The following is a 16,727-nucleotide window of genomic DNA, read 5'->3' as shown; positions in this document are numbered from 1 at the left end:
ATAATCAAACTACTGATTTGCTGCCATTCTTCAGCGGGTTGATACAGGGCCAGGACAGAGAGCACTGGTTTGATTGAGTGTATTCATCTCCTCTCAGGAGCAGGAGGCCTGCAGGGGGTAAAGTGAGGGGATGGTGCCAAGCAGTTAGACAGACAAACATAACGTTGCCTCCCCGTATATGTTACTGTATAAGCTACTGGAGGAGGAGGTGGAGGTTGTTTTTCTGTTTGGGATGCTTGCCTTGTAGCCCCTGAGTCAGAGAGCTGAGGTGGGGTGGGTGGATGGGGAACACCAGGGCCCTGTGGGGACGGTTGTTTATTCAGGACAGGTAACACCCATGGGCATACACAAGCACACCAAAGCAGGGAGAGTCTATATGTTTATCACTTTCTGACTGTCACTCCCTCCCTCTCACACGCATACACATACCTACATCAGGTACCATACATAAACACACACAGGAACACACACACACAAACACTCAGTAAAGGCTGGGTATTGCTCCATCGCCATGTGTACCATTGTCCTTGTGGCATGGAGCCCTCAGAGGTCGTGACCTGCGGTGCTGTGTCTCCTTGGTGGTTCCTTGTCACAATCTCCTGCTGTGTGGGGCGGTAGAGGCTCACAGGCCACCGGATTATAGCTTCTCCTTCATACAGCACAGGCAGGACAGCGACTGCACTGCAATCAACATCACTCTCTCTCACACACTCTCTCTGTCTTTATCTCTCTCTCTCGGTCTCTCTCCCAATCTTTTTTTCTCCCACTCAATTATGCAAAAAAAAAAACGAATTCTGAGCATACACAGAACGAAATAGTGTCAACCCAACATGCACGTGATCAGTTGAGATCAGGAATATTGTCAAAGAACACCCTTCCCAAGTAAACCACATGATTGTCCGGACCTGTGTAGTTTTGTAGTAATCACACACAGCATTAGCACCTATCAGGTCATCAAGCTTCTATTTTCCCTCTGCGTGTAATGAATCCAATGTGTCTGAGTCTTGGCATGTACAAATGATTAACTGGTGGTGAACACAACTGATTAAAAGATAAAGCCTTGGCACACAATGACTTTCAGCACTACATATGGTGGGTAGTGCCTGAGAGACCAGGCCTCCTCACGTAAAGAAGATATTGACCTTTTCAGTTAATTTCCCTCTTGCATACTCACACACACACATCTCCCACATTGCACCTCCTACAAAGGCTAAATGTGGAAAAGAAAATGTGATGTCATGATGTGTGGGTGTCACAATTACATGGGTTACAATGGTAAATTTAAGTTCAATGAATTCTAAAGCTGAACCTAGAAACATATTGCGTACTGTTATACCTTGTTTGTTCACAACAAGTTAAACGGAGTAAGTCGGGCGAAGGACCACAAACCCCAGCGGTTATGAGAGAACTTTGGATCTGAAACATATGAAACCGAGAGGTGTGAGTGAGGGGCAAAATGAGTGTTGAATTTCACAAGCGGTAACCGGAAAGCAGTAAAAAACTATCACAAAATGCTTGTGTGAGGTGAGAAAATAATCAGCAAAACAATAAACTCATATTGCTGATGATAACAGTCAGGACTATTGTCAGGACTCCTCATATATCTAACGTTACTGCAATCTATAGCTGCTCACCTTGGGGCCACATCCTCAGAGCTGGTGTTGGGGGACCCGTAGAGGAAAGCTGCAGCCACTACCACAGTATAACGGATGTCAGGGGTTCTGACACAATACACAATACTATTAAACCACATGCAATGACTCAGAAGACTGACTGTGTGATGATGGCCTTAATGATGGACTTAGTCACTTTGCTACCGCTGACTCTTGCTATAGGAAATGTTTCATAGCACACATCATTACTGATTGATCCCTTTGACAAGTAGAGCTAGACCTTGTCTCTCGTGACTTATTTGGTTGTGGGTGCAGAGATGAATCTACAACAACATTGCGAGTCAAACCCCCAAACAGTCATAGTAGTGATAACACACATGTGTGAGTGGGTAGGCTGCTCGCACACATCCACCCACTCAGTAGCCAGTGGTGTCAGACATCCTGTCTCAGTAGGGTGAAAGGTATTGTTATGCTTGAACCGGGTTCAGTCCATTACTCAACAGGGCCCTGGGGATAAGTCTTCTTAGAAAAAGTCAAAGAAAAACACTGCATGGTGCCTGGCCATAACACCACACTCTCTCTTCCACACACTGTCCCACAGACTAACAGAATGCACACAAGATGAAACAACTCAGACGAGATTGTTTTGACCATCCTGTCTCTGTAGTATCACTCTTTTGGCAAAGCAAGAATGTTGAAATTATTCTAGGTAATTTAGTACATTTTCTGTGAGAGTAAATCTGCACATGGCACAGACCTTGACAAATATTAACACTTAAAGTGTAGGCCTAATACTACAAATATTAGGCATATTGAGCATTTGTGCTTCTAACATTAGTTAATCTATTTGCTTAGAAATATCCCTTTTTATTTGCTATTTATACAATAAACACAATTGAAGAATGTAGGGAGATCTTTCTGTAGGCATATTTCAATATCTTACGATATTGAATATTTAATGTCCGTTTCTTTTATGGCCAAACACTGATTGAAATATGCATTATAATGCACTGGATTCTATAGAGGAAATCCACATTTAAGTCTGGCCAATCTCTGCAAACTGTTCTATTTACACAACAGTAGCGTGCTTCCCAAAAAACGGTCGGTGACTGTTTTGATAAAAGGGGTGACCCGCGAGGTTGGCTGATGCCTCCCCTGCTCTCTCTTGTACACAACCTCGCGACCCTTGGCACAGCCAGAGAAAACACAGTCTGCACGCAATGCTGGGTCTGTGGCACAATGATTAACCCGTAAATGTGCTGTCAATCCGCTTCGTAGCCTGCAAAGCCCGCTGAGAGTTGGAGGGGGGCAGACGAGGTTCATTTGTTTCATGGCTCGTGTTGCGTGTCAAGCATATATATCTTCTTTCACTGTGTTGTTGTATGTCTGTCTTTGTACACGCGTTTCATATTTCCTTTCTTTATGATATGTCCTCTTTATTTTTTTCCCTCCCACAGTTTGAGTCAGCGTAAAAAAGCGCATGGCAGCTTCGTGCGTGACAGAAAGATGGATGACCGAGAGATTTCCGCACGCAACAATTGTTTTTCCCTGTGAGTATTTTGAACTTTGGCTTGCATAAGGACAGAGAGAGACCAGGACTGTTAGCTCAGTTACTAATGTGGTATTCACTCCAATCCGTGAGGGGAAGGCGATACAATATGGGGACCGGACCCATCCTCTCCCTGTTCCGAACCCCAGCATGCCTGTTTGTGCACTTCGAGCCGGCCGCGGGCGCGAGCGAGGCAGAATGTTGCTCAATTACAGTTTGTGTATAGTGTAAGTGATTGCGTGTTGACTTACTCAAGCCAGAGGGGGTTTGTATGAGGTCACAGTCACACATTCATGAGTAGTGTCGTGGCCTACATTCGTAGAAAAAAATGTCCCAAATGGGTTCTTTGTAGATGGATAAGGTTCTACCAAGAACCTTTTACATCTGAATGAACCCTTTTTGGAAGACAAGGGTTCTTTGTTAAGCAAAGAGTTAAACCTAGAACATTTTTCATCATAAGAGACGATTTTGGAAGAAAGGGTTCTTTGATGATTCTTTGGAAGGCAAGAAGTGTTCTACATAGAAATCTTCTGAATCTGTATCAGCTATTTTATTGTATTTTTTCATTATTTTAAATTGTGCCTGAGCAATAATGATTGGAGTAATGTAAACCAGTTTTTAATCTTCAACTTCAGGAGTTTGAGTAATCAGCTAAGTTTTAAAAGATAGCTGTGAGAATCGTTTTAACTGTATATGGGAAGATTTATGCATGTACTGTATCTGGTATTCACTTAATCATTTTATATATACAGTACTGACATAGTTGATATCTTTGCCATGATTTCTGTTTTTCAAATTCGTATTTTCTGTGAATTTATTGAGCAGAAAGTAGGAGAATAGAAGGGAGTATGTATAGTATGGTACACAGAAAGTTGGCCAGTTTTACCCAGTGTTGATTTTTCAGTGTAAAATGTCTAGTGTTGATTCAGGAGTTACATTCAACACTCAGGAGTGTAAAATAACCCTGTGTTGGTATTAATAAACAGAGCCCACAACCCACAACCCTTGCGCTGCAAGTGCCGTGCTCTGCTCCCCACACTTAAAAATAACTACACTTTCTTCCTTCTTAGAGTTTGGGCCATCTTCAAGTCCAAAGAAAAGACAGAGGCAAACCCTCTCAGATGATCATCCCTAAAACCTAAAACATCTGCATAGTAGGAGGTGTCATTAGCTTTTTCAGGGTAACAAGTACTGCCCTAAGGGTTTACGTTACTCCATAGAATTGGTCATAACAAAAGTGGTAATACAGTAATAACATGGTAATAAAACACAGTAATAACATAGTATAAAAAGTAATAACATGTTAATAAATAAGTGTTGTGTGCTTTGGCATTGCGTGTATGAACAATGGTGATATTGTCTCTCTCTCCCCTCCTGTCTCTGTTCATGCATGTTTTATTTTGCTGAGAGTTCAAAGAAGACACTTCCAAACCTCTGGTAGCACAGACTGTTCTGTCTAGTGTTTACAGACTAGAATAAAAGACTGAGAGATGAGTGCACCAATCTGACCTGTCACCTGAGTGGTTAATTGCACTAACTACCAGTCTGTGTACAGGGGTTAGTTGACCTCCTCCATAACATTCACAAACAACAACACGCCCTCACACACATGCAAACCCACTCACGAAAAATTCCCTCACACTCACACACACATACCTGGTTTGAAGGTGTGTGACAGGTGTTTGGTTGTTGCGTGCCAAAGAACTGAAGACTTCAGCTGCCTTTACAGTCATTACTCAGAAAGGGAGATTCTTCAAGGGAATTTCAATTTGCTGTGGGCTAAACAGTGTTTTGGTTATGATGTGAGCTCTGTAAATGGACATCCTGGATGTATGTGTGTGACCCTAACATGACTAAATAACAGTCTACTCTAACATTTCTTATTGATATTTGTCACGTTATTGTCCTCAATTGCTGCCCTATATACATAGACTTGGAATCACTGGCCACTTTAATAATATAACACTAGTGACTTTAATAATATTTACATACTGCTTTACTCATATATGTACAGGATATACTGTATTATATTCTACTGGATTTTAGTCAATGCCACTCCGACATTGATTGATCTAATATTGTATATATTTCTTAATTCCATTCTTTTACTTTTAGATGTGTGTATTGTTGTGAATTGTTAGATACTACTGCACTGATGGAGCAAGAAACACAAGCATTTCGCTACAACCGCAATAACATAAATATGTGTATGTGACCAATACAATTTGAATTGAATTCCATGTAATTGCAACGGTGATTGTTAGATAACCGAACCTGCGTTGCAATAAGAAGTCATGCAAATTGTTGGAGGTCATTGAGCAAGTCACTAATGATGAGCAGAGAGTGGCGTGTAAGCCATAGCCATATGAACAGAGAAGCCTATTTCAAACGGGTGTGATTCCAGATGATGTTTACGTTGAATGCTGGACTTGTATGGAATAATGTCCGTCCCATGGCCTCTCACGCTATCGTCTCCCTCTCCCCTCACAGAGCTGTACGTAATGCAGCATTGATGCAGCATTAATGCTTAATGCTGTGATTATATACTGTGTATGCTTAATAAATCAGACTTTGACTGTGTCATGCTGTAGCAGTGAACAGTCTCATTTGGAGAACTTGACTTTGTTTTTAAACAGCTCTTTGAAATGGCATAAAATGTTTTCCAAGTTCATACGCGAAGGTTATGCAGGTCAATTGGTATTTGGTGGATTTAAGCAGTTGACTTCAGCCATGCCTGCGTGAAGCCTGAGTGGTAGATCGCATGACTCCAAAGGCCAAGATACTCGCATTTACAGAAGCTGTAGCGTGCGAATATGTGCACCTCCGTGAAAAAGAAAAAGTATCACGTCCTTCGCTCTTTGTTCTGCTGCCTTCAATTGACTGACCAAGCAGATTTAGGATTGTCCCGAAGACCATGCCCACCCCTCCATGCCGGAGCTCCGCTTTCTCACGCGAACTGCAGGAGCAGGGACGCTGCGAGTGCGTGGGCGAAAGCCCAGCGACTGGCATTATCCATCATATTGAGTTTGGCAATTATACGGTGTGTAGGCCTATCTCGGATTAAAAAAATAAGCGATTTAGAGCGTCTCTCAATGTTCATATGCCTCACAGTGGAAAATTTTGTCTATTGCTTTTCAGAATTTAAATTACACGTTGGCGTCTTATCTTGGCTTTGGAGTTACACTACACTTTCCTCAAAAGCCTGCACATTTTGGGTTGCCTACTAGTTGTAATCCAGGATTCCAGGAATGATCATCCAAATGTTTAACTAATTAGGAAACGAATGATGAGGCTCTCTAATAGCCACACATTCATACACTGAAATCTGCACTTAAATGTCTTGAGACGTCTTCAAGTTGAATTATGCTAATTATTTAAATTTAACAATAAAGTTAACCCATTGTGAATGATACAGTCCTACAGTTAACCCCATAACTGTCATGGCTGTTGAAAGGAGCGGACCAAGGTGCAGCGTGGTGAGCGTACATGTTCTTTAATTAAGAAAAGAAGCCGAACAATACACTACACTACAAAACAAAACAAAACAAAACAAAACCGTGAGCTTAAGACTAAGTGCCATAAAGAAAGTCAACTTCCCACAAAGAAAAGCCTACGTAAGTATGGTTCCCAATCAGAGACAATGATAGACAGCTGTCCCTGATTGAGAACCATACCCGGCCAAAACATAGAAATAGAAAATCATAGAAACACAAAACATAGAATTCCCACCCCAACTCACGCCCTGACAATAACACATTAGGTCTTGGAAGTTGAAATACAGGCATACCGCAAGACAAAAAAATAGAGGCATATTGTCAAGTAGACAAAAGCCAATTAATATAAATCCATTTACATGATGAAAATTATGATATAGAAAACAACTTAAATAAAACAACAAAGAGATAAGCGAATGCTTAAAATATAGCCTAATTAACCATATCTGTCTTCAATAAAAACTTAATAAAACATCCATGCCTTTTCTATGGCCTATGCCTACAAACCAATAGTAAACAATTTCAGCATGTTTATTTGTATATGGACAGGCCATTGTGGCCCGAATGATAGAGATATGCGTGCATAAAAATGGTTTGGTTAAATGTCTAATTATGCATGTGGATATTAAATTAGGAATTTGTCGAGTGAGATTTCTCAGCAACAAGTTATGTTTATCAATCAAAGCATATAGGCTAACAGCCAGGGTAATATGATGCTGTTTAACAGGAAAAGCTTATATGCATCCAAAATACGTTGTTGAAATAATATAATTTCATTCTGAGTCGATAGGCTCATTACCGCTGTTTCAGTTCATGGTCCAACTATGTTGGAAATCCCTCGTATTGCTGTGCAGAGTCGATATATATTCACTGTCAGTAGGCTATCTGGAATAGGATGTACATTTCCTATAAGAAGAGAGACTGTAAGGGTAATGATGAACTCATTCACCCTTTCACCCCTGCAGTGCTGACAGAATACTCCCCCACCCCACACCCCAGCATCCTTAACCAAGGGCTGGGGGAGGCGAGGGCTTGGCCAAAACGCTCTCACGCAACTTGGCCAATCTTTAACTCGAGTGCTAACAGGTACACGCACGCAATGGCATTTGACAGTTTTTATCACGACTTGTTTCAAAACAGACCCCACTCAGAATGGTGTGTTGTAGATGCTGAGGTCTAGAAGACTCTATTCTGGGTCTTAATACATATAACTTACATTTGAGTAAGTTCCAATTGGGATATTGATTAACACAACAGGGATCCGAAGTCAAACACTTTGGATAGCTTACACAAGCAGACAAGACAATATAGTCTCTTATCTCAATCGAATGTTTTATCCTCCATGACACACTTGATAGGTTGGCTACATTTGTTTCCTATAAGTTAATAAGACGCACACGTCTTCCCATTGTCCTTATATGCACCACCGTTATACTGTTGACAGGTTGGTTGAGTGAGATTTATCAAACTGTCAAAGATGAGTCTCTTGATTAAAAGTTCTTCGGGGCTGTAAGTTCTCCCGCTTGGGATAGGCTACACCTTTGCACGCTATCGAAATCTGTTGCAATGAGTAGGCCTAAAGGAAAGATTGCCAAAGGGTTTATGACTTAATAACCAATGCGTAACAGTTTCCTGTTAATTAATTTATGGAACAAGTATTCAAAGAAGAAATGTTGATGTTTGCTAATAATAAAATATAAAAATGAATACCAATGGAAACAGACTAGACACTGATGGTACATTTACTTTTGAAAATATTGTGGGCCCAAAGTGATTAACCTTGTGTCCTTAAATTAGTTGTGGAAGAGTTCATGTTCAATAGATCATTGAGAATAAATATTTGGATCTGGCCCAAAGTACTGTCATCCTTATACAATGTGCTTTACATAATTGTTTTCATGAATATGTTCCATATACTTTTAATATAAATAGTTCATAACATGATAAGGAGTGGGTGAATTGCCTTTTTTCAATATGGCTTATTAGCCTACTGCCTACCATAGCCTGCAATATTAAGCCCAATACCATAACATTAATGGTAATAAATTAATAATAAAATACATATAAATATTTAGGCCTAAACAAATAAATAAAACAAAAAATACAAATATAATTACCACATCTATAACATTATAAGTAAGATGTGTAGTATGATGAATAGGTATGATAGTGATTATAGGTCTACATCTACATAGTTGTGCTTATGATTATGATGATATATTATGATTAAAAGTTAGTCTGATTGTATTATTGTATTGCTATTACACAATAACACATTTAACATGCTCTACTTCAATTGCAAATATAATCGGTGATCATTCCACAAATAAATGTATTCCTCTTAACTAACTGGCTTCTTCTGTATAGTCTGTTTTATAACTCCCTCCAACAGGCTAATGAACATCTGAAAAGAGACTCATCCAATCATTCTGATATGAACCTAAAATCAAATCTAAAAATGTTTAAAAATTCAAAATGTAAAAAAAGAACGTCGAATAGCCTACTGAGAATGACTTGTTCGAAAATTAAATATGCAGTCTCTTATATTTCTCTACGGTTAGACATTCTAAAATATTTTTATAACAAACTATATGAAATTGTATGTATATATTTTTTCAATAGGGCCCATCAATGATATATCAGTGAAAGCATGCACCTCTAGAAAAAAACATATCTTACTCCTTAGACGTTTCTTTTTATTATAAAGGCAAGCTTACATTGTATATACACTACTCATTGATGTTTCCGCTTGATATTTTATTACACCTCTCCTTCAGAGGCAGCCGCTGCTGTTGGCAAGCCAAGAGAGAGCGAGAGAGGGTACGTCACTCAGACATCAGCCAATGGAGCTGAGAAGCGCTCTATAAAAGAAGTTCCCATTCTTACTTTTAAGTACAGAGAAACGGAGTTATCTTATAGCAAGAGAAAAAGCTTTGTATAAATATAACATCACCTGCAAACTTCTTCGATCTCCCTGCAAGTCGGCTCATTTCGCTCATAACGGAAGGTAATAAAAATGACTAATTCTGCAAGTAATATATTTACATTTAATAAGGAACAAGGTAACATATGTTGGAATAGCAGGTGTCTTTTTGTTGTGAATGAAGTGTCGAAATAACATTTATTAATTCGTTTGCACATAATATTAGTACAGTTTTTTTCTTCTTTTTTTTCAATATAGCAAGCTCCAACACGCATTATATACAGTTATCTTGTACCGTTTATTCTTGAGTCTTCTTTTTCGTATAATCTATTCGAAAAAAATGTACGTACGTGTAGGCAATATAACAGTTAAGCTCTTCATTTTTTACACTATACAGCCTTTTATGTAGCCTATGTTTAATGGTACGAGACTGGTAGAGTAAGGAGGTTTGCAAAAGCGTGAAAGGTGTGAGTGCACCATGTGTAAAATTCATGCAATTTTCGAACAATGTTTTCTAGCAATGTTTATTACTCAGCTGGAGTATCTTTCTCGCTCACTATTAATCACTAAAACATCTACCTCTACAGATTGTGCAGAAGCCACAAATAAAACATACAAATGGTTCTCATGATACTACCCATTATCGGCTCAGTCTCTGTGTCTGAGGGGCTGGTGGCCATGGTAACACTATGCCTGGTGTACATGATCATGAAGTACATGCACACAGAGATCCCAGAGGGACTGAAACGGCTCCCAGGACCAAAGCCCCTGCCCATCATCGGGAATGTGCTGGAGGTGCACAATAACCCTCACCTCAGCCTGACTGCCATGAGCGAGCGCTACGGCTCAGTCTTCCAGATCCAAATAGGGATGCGGCCTGTGGTTGTTCTGAGTGGCAATGAGACAGTCCGCCAGGCTCTTATCAAGCAAGGGGAAGACTTCGCCGGGAGGCCCGATCTATACAGCTTCAAATTCATCAACGACGGCAAGAGCTTGGCCTTTAGCACCGACAAGGCTGGGGTGTGGCGCGCCCGCCGCAAGCTAGCTATGAGCGCCCTCCGCTCTTTCGCCACCCTGGAGGGATCGACCCCAGAGTACTCCTGTGCCCTGGAGGAGCACGTCTGCAAGGAGGGAGAGTACCTGGTAAAACAGCTGACTTCCGTCATGGATGTCAGTGGCAGCTTTGACCCCTTCCGCCATATTGTCGTATCGGTGGCCAACGTCATCTGTGGAATGTGCTTCGGCCGGCGCTACAGCCATGATGACCAGGAGCTGTTGGGCTTGGTGAACATGAGTGATGAGTTTGGGCAGGTGGTGGGCAGCGGCAACCCTGCAGACTTCATTCCCATCCTTCGTTACCTACCAAACCGCACCATGAAGAAGTTTATGGATATCAATGACCGTTTCAACACCTTTGTGCAGAAGATTGTCAGTGAGCACTATGACAGCTATGACAAGGTAAATAATACATTGCATCATGTTTCAAAAAATGTTTGATCTATTGCTGTTTGTTGTCTGTGATACTGATTGTCCATTGTTCTGTTTTCAGGACAACATCCGTGACATCACTGACTCCCTCATTGACCACTGTGAGGACAGGAAACTAGATGAGAACGCCAACGTCCAGGTGTCTGATGAGAAGATTGTGGGCATTGTCAATGATCTGTTTGGGGCAGGTGAGTTGAGTTAAAATAACGCAACAGTTATGCTGAGTCACTCCATATCATTTAATTTGTTTTACATTTGTAGGATGTTTTAATTATGCAATGCGGCTTCTGTCTCCCTCTCAAGGTTTTGACACCATCAGCACAGCTTTGTCATGGGCTGTTGTGTACCTTGTGGCTTACCCAGAGATCCAGGAAAGACTGCATCAGGAACTGAGTAAGTTGAAACTTGCTAGTTTTAACAGATAGTTCTGTTCCCTAAATGAAATGAGTCATTCACAGAGAGATCCTATAAATCAGTTCTATATGTAATTATATGGAGTCATGATTCAAAATATTGTGGCTTACTGACCTGTCACTACGCATCCCATTCTTTTTTGATAACCAATGTTCTCTATTGTCCTCCCAACAGAGGAAAAGGTGGGAATGATTCGCACTCCCCGTCTCTCAGACAAAATCAACTTACCTCTGCTGGAAGCCTTCATCCTGGAGATCTTCCGGCACTCTTCCTTCCTGCCGTTCACCATCCCACACTGGTGAGTTGCACTTGCACCTGCTAAAAACACAAATGTACAATATCAGCCAAACAGACATTTACAATATCAGCCAAACACACATTTGCAATGTTAGCCAAACAGACATTTACAATATCAGTTACACATTATAGACACATATGGCATGGTCTGACTCTGGTATTGTCCATATTTTTTCAGCACAGTCAAGGATACATCGCTCAATGGCTACTTCATTCCCAAGGACACCTGTGTCTTCATCAACCAGTGGCAGGTCAACCATGACCCGTGAGTAGGATTTTCAAACTAAAACTTCTCAACTCCATTACTATGCAACTACTGTGCAACAACAGTGTTGTTACTGCAGTAATTACAGTGTTACTACACAGGTATAACAATATCCTAATGTAAAATGTTACCTTTGTGCTCTTCAGGGAGCTGTGGAAGGAGCCTTCTTTATTCAACCCTGACCGTTTCCTGTGTGCTGATGGCACAGAACTCAACAAGCTGGAGGGGGAGAAAGTGCTCGTATTTGGCATGGGCAAGCGCCGCTGCATCGGTGAGGCCATCGGACGCAACGAGGTCTACCTCTTCTTGGCTATCCTGCTCCAAAGGCTGCGCTTCCAGGAGAAACCTGGGCACCCGCTGGACATGACCCCAGAGTACGGCCTCACCATGAAGCACAAGCGCTGTCAGCTGAAGGCTAGCCTGCGGCCATGGGGGCAGGAGGAGTGAGGGCCATGGTCACATTTATGATTCTCAACATCACTATAACTGATTTATAGTTAGCCCTACATACTTGATGGCATGAGCTGAGATCAGATATAAAAGCCAGAGGGTACATTTTCTCTCTAGGAAAGACTGGGCTTGACATAGGAGAATTAACAGTGAGGGAAAACTGAGTCAAATTGTAGACAATTTGAAATCGATAAAATTATAATCTGAAATACGGTTTGTAGATGGATTCCAAACAAGTGTTGAATTGGATAAAGGACCTTCACAAACTCATAGAGGAAATTGGTTTCTATGACCAGCATACTACAGGCCCTACTAGAGTTTGTCAGGTGTTTCTTCAGGAGATATCAGGAGAGACTATAGCTGTTTAGCTGCCTTTTTGTCTACATCATTGTGTTTTACTTCTCCTCTTGCTTTGATCACAGCTCATATACAGTATCAGATCGCTTTAAAGAGGATGAATCTATAAAACATACACATAAACCCATGGTGGGGTGTTAAAGAACATTGTTTTTAGTTCCATGTTTGGGTAGAATTTTTTGCTACATATTTTTTTGTGGCAAAAATGTTACAACCTACATGATAAAGTGCCTGTTCTCGTACTTTTGAGCTATTGTTCAGGTGGTCATAGATCACAGGCAGTTGAATGGATGTATCCTCCCATTTTTAAGCTAGATATTTTTTATTCCACTGAATAAATCAGTAAAACGTGGACACAACACACTGAAGCTATGTTTGTATGCCACCAACATGTGATTGATTGTTTGTGTACATATTTAAGCCTAGATGTATTTTGGAAAGTCCTTTTTTGAAATGTGTATATATTATGGTGGCTTTGTATGACTTTATCAGGATACTAAAATACATATGTATTATTGACTGTGTTATAAATGTCAACATTTTATAATGTAACGAAGGACTCTTGTAAACTAAAGGCCAAACTGTACACACTATGCATTGTGTTGTTGATAGCTATCTAGGTAGCTACTGAAATAAAAGCTGAAAATGAAAGAAAATCAATTAACTTGTGCTCTTTTTCTTGAGTGTGTTGGCCGATCTCATTGGCAACCCATGCAACAATTCACAAGCTAATATACACAGGCCAACCATTAGGAGAGGACGTCGGTATTTGGCTGACCAAAGAGTAAATCTGTGACACTACTAGATAAGATAGGGTTGGATATCATCACTTACCTGTGTACAAGACTGGGACTTCTACTATAAAAACAATCAGCACACAAACTGAGCACGTTTTATGAGTAAATAAGCTATAAACTTGCCATTGGTGCAATGATTTAAAACAACCTTTGTTGGCATTATAAATAATGCCTTAATTGTTTATAATAATTGCATTTACCTTAATACACCTTTGCAGCAACATGTGCCCTCATTGGTGCCCCCCTCCCGCATAAACAATCAATGAACGCTGGTGGGGAAAGCTAAGGAAGTGACGTTGTGAACAGGAAACAACACTGATTCTTCGAGTTCAGAAAGTTTTGTTAGCAAACTAGCAAATTCATCACAAAAAACTCATCATACACAAAACAAGGTATACTCTTTTCAATTTTACCTGACAGCGTTTAATGAATAACAAAATGGTGGAGAGGATTGCTATATTAATAACCGACGTTAGCCATGATCTCTGATTTAGCTACGCTAACGTTATTTAGTTAACGTTACCGTTCACAGCAATTTGGCAGTAGCTACCTATTTAGTTAGTTAGCTAGGTAGCGTTAGCTAGCCATCTTCTCGAATGGAACAGCTAGCCAATTACGTTATTTGGTTAGTTAGCTAGATACCGATTTAACACAGTGATAGCTAACTAGGGTATTTGACAGCTACATTGCCAGTTTGTTTCCTACCTACCTAGCTAGCTAGCTAACGATGTAATTGCCAGAGTAGGTAAGTGATGAGTGAATAGCCAGTTTACGTTAGATAGCTAACGTTAGTAGTAATCTACAAAAGTCGATGGTTACCCCCTGCTGTTAGCCCATTGTATAGCTAATGTAACTGGTATGGAACTCATATTTTAGACCTGTAACCATGTCCTTAGACTGTGTTCCACCATTAATGTCTCATTAGTCAGAAAGCTATAATGTATTTGTGAAGTTGTTGTCTGTCTTCCATATATGCCTAGATCCAGAGAGAATGGCTGCAGACTGGCTGGGAAGTCTGGTGTCAATAAACTGTGGAACAACCCTGGGCATGTACCAGGGAGAAGTGTCATCTGTGGACCAGACTAGTCAGACCATCTCTCTCAGACAACCTTTCCACAATGGGGTCAGGTGCCCTGTCCCTGAGGTCACCTTCAGGTAAGGCTTTCACATGGTGAAGTACAGAAAGATTAGCTTGCGTCACAGATTTCAGGAAATAATTTGCGGTGACAATGACATAGGAGTTGGCATTTGGCAAGACGGCACAAACAGATCTGAGACTCAGGCTACAGACATACTAGTTACATTCTGTGCATTGATCTAGTTATTTCACAAAGACATAGGGGCCTACTTATTTGTTTTAAGCAATCTGCTGTTAACATGTCAATGTTTACATTCTGTGCAGTGCTATGGACATCAGAGAGCTCAAGTTCCTGGATATCCAAACTCAAAGTGGTGTCAGCAGAACCAGTGCTGGACAGGGGAGCTTGTCTGATTCAGGCGTCATATCTTCAGGGCAGAGTGGTCAGAATAGCAGAGGTGGTTACCCTGCCAACAACACCCATTGCACCACCGCTCCTATTACCATTTTACGCAAAGGTGAGATGAGAGGACTAGTTTGGGAGTTTTATTTTTCAAACTGGTTGCAAGGCCCTGACGCAACATCCCCTCAGGTAACAACAATTGGGCTGGGGGACTTTTTATACACTGGTGGTGGCACACCACCTTCTATCAGCAGTTCTCCAGAAGCCACAAAGAGTGCTGTCTGACTGAGTGCATTTGAATAGGCCACAGGCTTTTTCAGTGTATTCTGCAATGGCCACAGCCTTTCTTCTTATGTACAGTGCAATCGGAAAGTATTCAGACCCCTTGACTTTTTCCACATTTTGTTACGTTACAGCATTATAAAATGGATATAAAAAAATCTACACACAATACCACATAATGGCAAAGCAAAAACAGGTTTTTAGAAATGTTTGCAAATGTATTAAATATCAGAAATACCTTATTTAAGTATTCAGACCCTTTGCTATGAGACTCACACAGTCTAAACTGAGCAATCGGGGGAGAAGGGCCTTGGCAGGGAGGTAACCAAGAACCCAGTGGTCACTCTGATAGAGCTCCAGAGTTCCTCTGTGAGGAAGGACACTCCATCAATCAGCACTCCACCAATCAGGCCTTTATGGTAGAGTGGCCAAACGGAAGCCACTCCTCAGTAAAACGCACATGACAGTCCGCTTGGAGTTTGCCAAAAGGCACCTAATGGATTCTCAGACCATAAGAAACAAGACTCTCTGGCCTGAAGAAACCAAGACTGAACTCTGGCCCGACTGCTACGTGTCACGTCTAGAGGAAAGAGACAAATGAAGTGTACAGCCTGCGAAAAAACAAAGGAGAGCTCATGCCTTTCAAGCAACTTTTTTTCAAGTCATCATTAGTCGCATCGTGCAGCCTTACAATGTATTAAAAATCAAAACATATAGCCCAACGTTTGTAGAACAACTAAAGTTACATTAATAACTCTAAATTAAGCATATAGGAGTAGCTATTTCTTTGTTAACCGCTCAACACAGAATAGCCGCACGTGCGCACTCCCTCAAATCATTTGGAGAAAATATTTACATTTTATTCAGCTATGTTCAATTGTATTCTTCATACTATAAAATAATGGCACAGAATTCTAAGCAAATCTTGTTGCTAAATGAACTAGTGTAGACTACAGCTATTTGGCATATCCAGATTAGGGCCTAACATAAGGACAACTCAGAGTATGCGTTTCTGTTCTTCTGAAATAGACTACTTTTTCTTCATATCATGTTTCTTTAGACCTGTTTAAAATAAATATTAGATTTATTGTGAAGGTGTAGGCTATTTTACATGGATTTATTTGACTTTTTCTAATATAGATGTTCCAAAGGTCTGCAGCAGTGGCTTGTAGGCTATGTGTGGAAGCCAGGAGATGCTAAATGTGTTTGTTAGTTAACGATCAATTACCGTGAGACCGACTAGTTATTTGTTTGACAATCACCGGCTGATTCAATTTCGTGACCGACACAGTCCTAGTAATGTAACAAAATGTGGAA

The 16,727-nt window shown here is 40.7% G+C and overlaps 2 protein-coding genes across 3 annotated transcripts in view; both read left to right on the top strand.

The window, feature by feature from the left end:
• The first annotated feature begins 9,532 nt into the window (after positions 1-9,532).
• Positions 9,533-13,510, top strand: LOC112263839 (cytochrome P450 1A1). Its single transcript, XM_024440472.2, has 7 exons — positions 9,533-9,663; positions 10,167-11,037; positions 11,129-11,255; positions 11,371-11,460; positions 11,656-11,779; positions 11,957-12,043; positions 12,190-13,510. Exons 2-7 carry the CDS (start codon positions 10,198-10,200, stop codon positions 12,488-12,490), a joined length of 1,569 nt encoding a protein of 522 aa, XP_024296240.1. The 5' UTR covers positions 9,533-9,663; positions 10,167-10,197; the 3' UTR covers positions 12,491-13,510.
• Positions 13,511-13,914: 404 nt separating this feature from the next.
• LOC112263840 (enhancer of mRNA-decapping protein 3) overlaps positions 13,915-16,727 on the top strand; it is a 32,521-nt gene continuing 29,708 nt past the window's right edge. Inside the window, exons 1-3 of one of the 2 annotated variants that reach the window (XM_024440474.2) lie at positions 13,915-14,039; positions 14,628-14,802; positions 15,050-15,243. In XM_024440474.2, the coding sequence (XP_024296242.1) occupies positions 14,639-14,802; positions 15,050-15,243 (358 nt within the window). In that variant the 5' untranslated portion in view covers positions 13,915-14,039; positions 14,628-14,638. Of the gene's footprint in view, positions 14,040-14,599; positions 14,803-15,049; positions 15,244-16,727 lie in introns of both variants that reach the window. The other variant, XM_024440475.2, reaches the window with a different exon arrangement.

This window comes from Oncorhynchus tshawytscha, unplaced genomic scaffold (assembly GCF_018296145.1).
Source record: "Oncorhynchus tshawytscha isolate Ot180627B unplaced genomic scaffold, Otsh_v2.0 Un_contig_37_pilon_pilon, whole genome shotgun sequence".
NCBI lineage: Eukaryota > Metazoa > Chordata > Actinopteri > Salmoniformes > Salmonidae > Oncorhynchus > Oncorhynchus tshawytscha.
The sequence above is the reverse complement of the archived record's forward strand: the minus strand, read 5'-3'. Positions and strand labels throughout refer to the sequence as shown.

Coding starts and splice junctions, on each gene's coding strand:
- LOC112263839 (XM_024440472.2), top strand. CDS start 10,198: ATGGTTCTCATGATACTACCCATTATCGGCTCAGTCTCTGTGTCTGAG. Junction 11,038..11,128: donor ACTATGACAGCTATGACAAG/GTAAATAATACA, acceptor TTCTGTTTTCAG/GACAACATCCGTGACATCAC. Junction 11,780..11,956: donor CCGTTCACCATCCCACACTG/GTGAGTTGCACT, acceptor ATATTTTTTCAG/CACAGTCAAGGATACATCGC.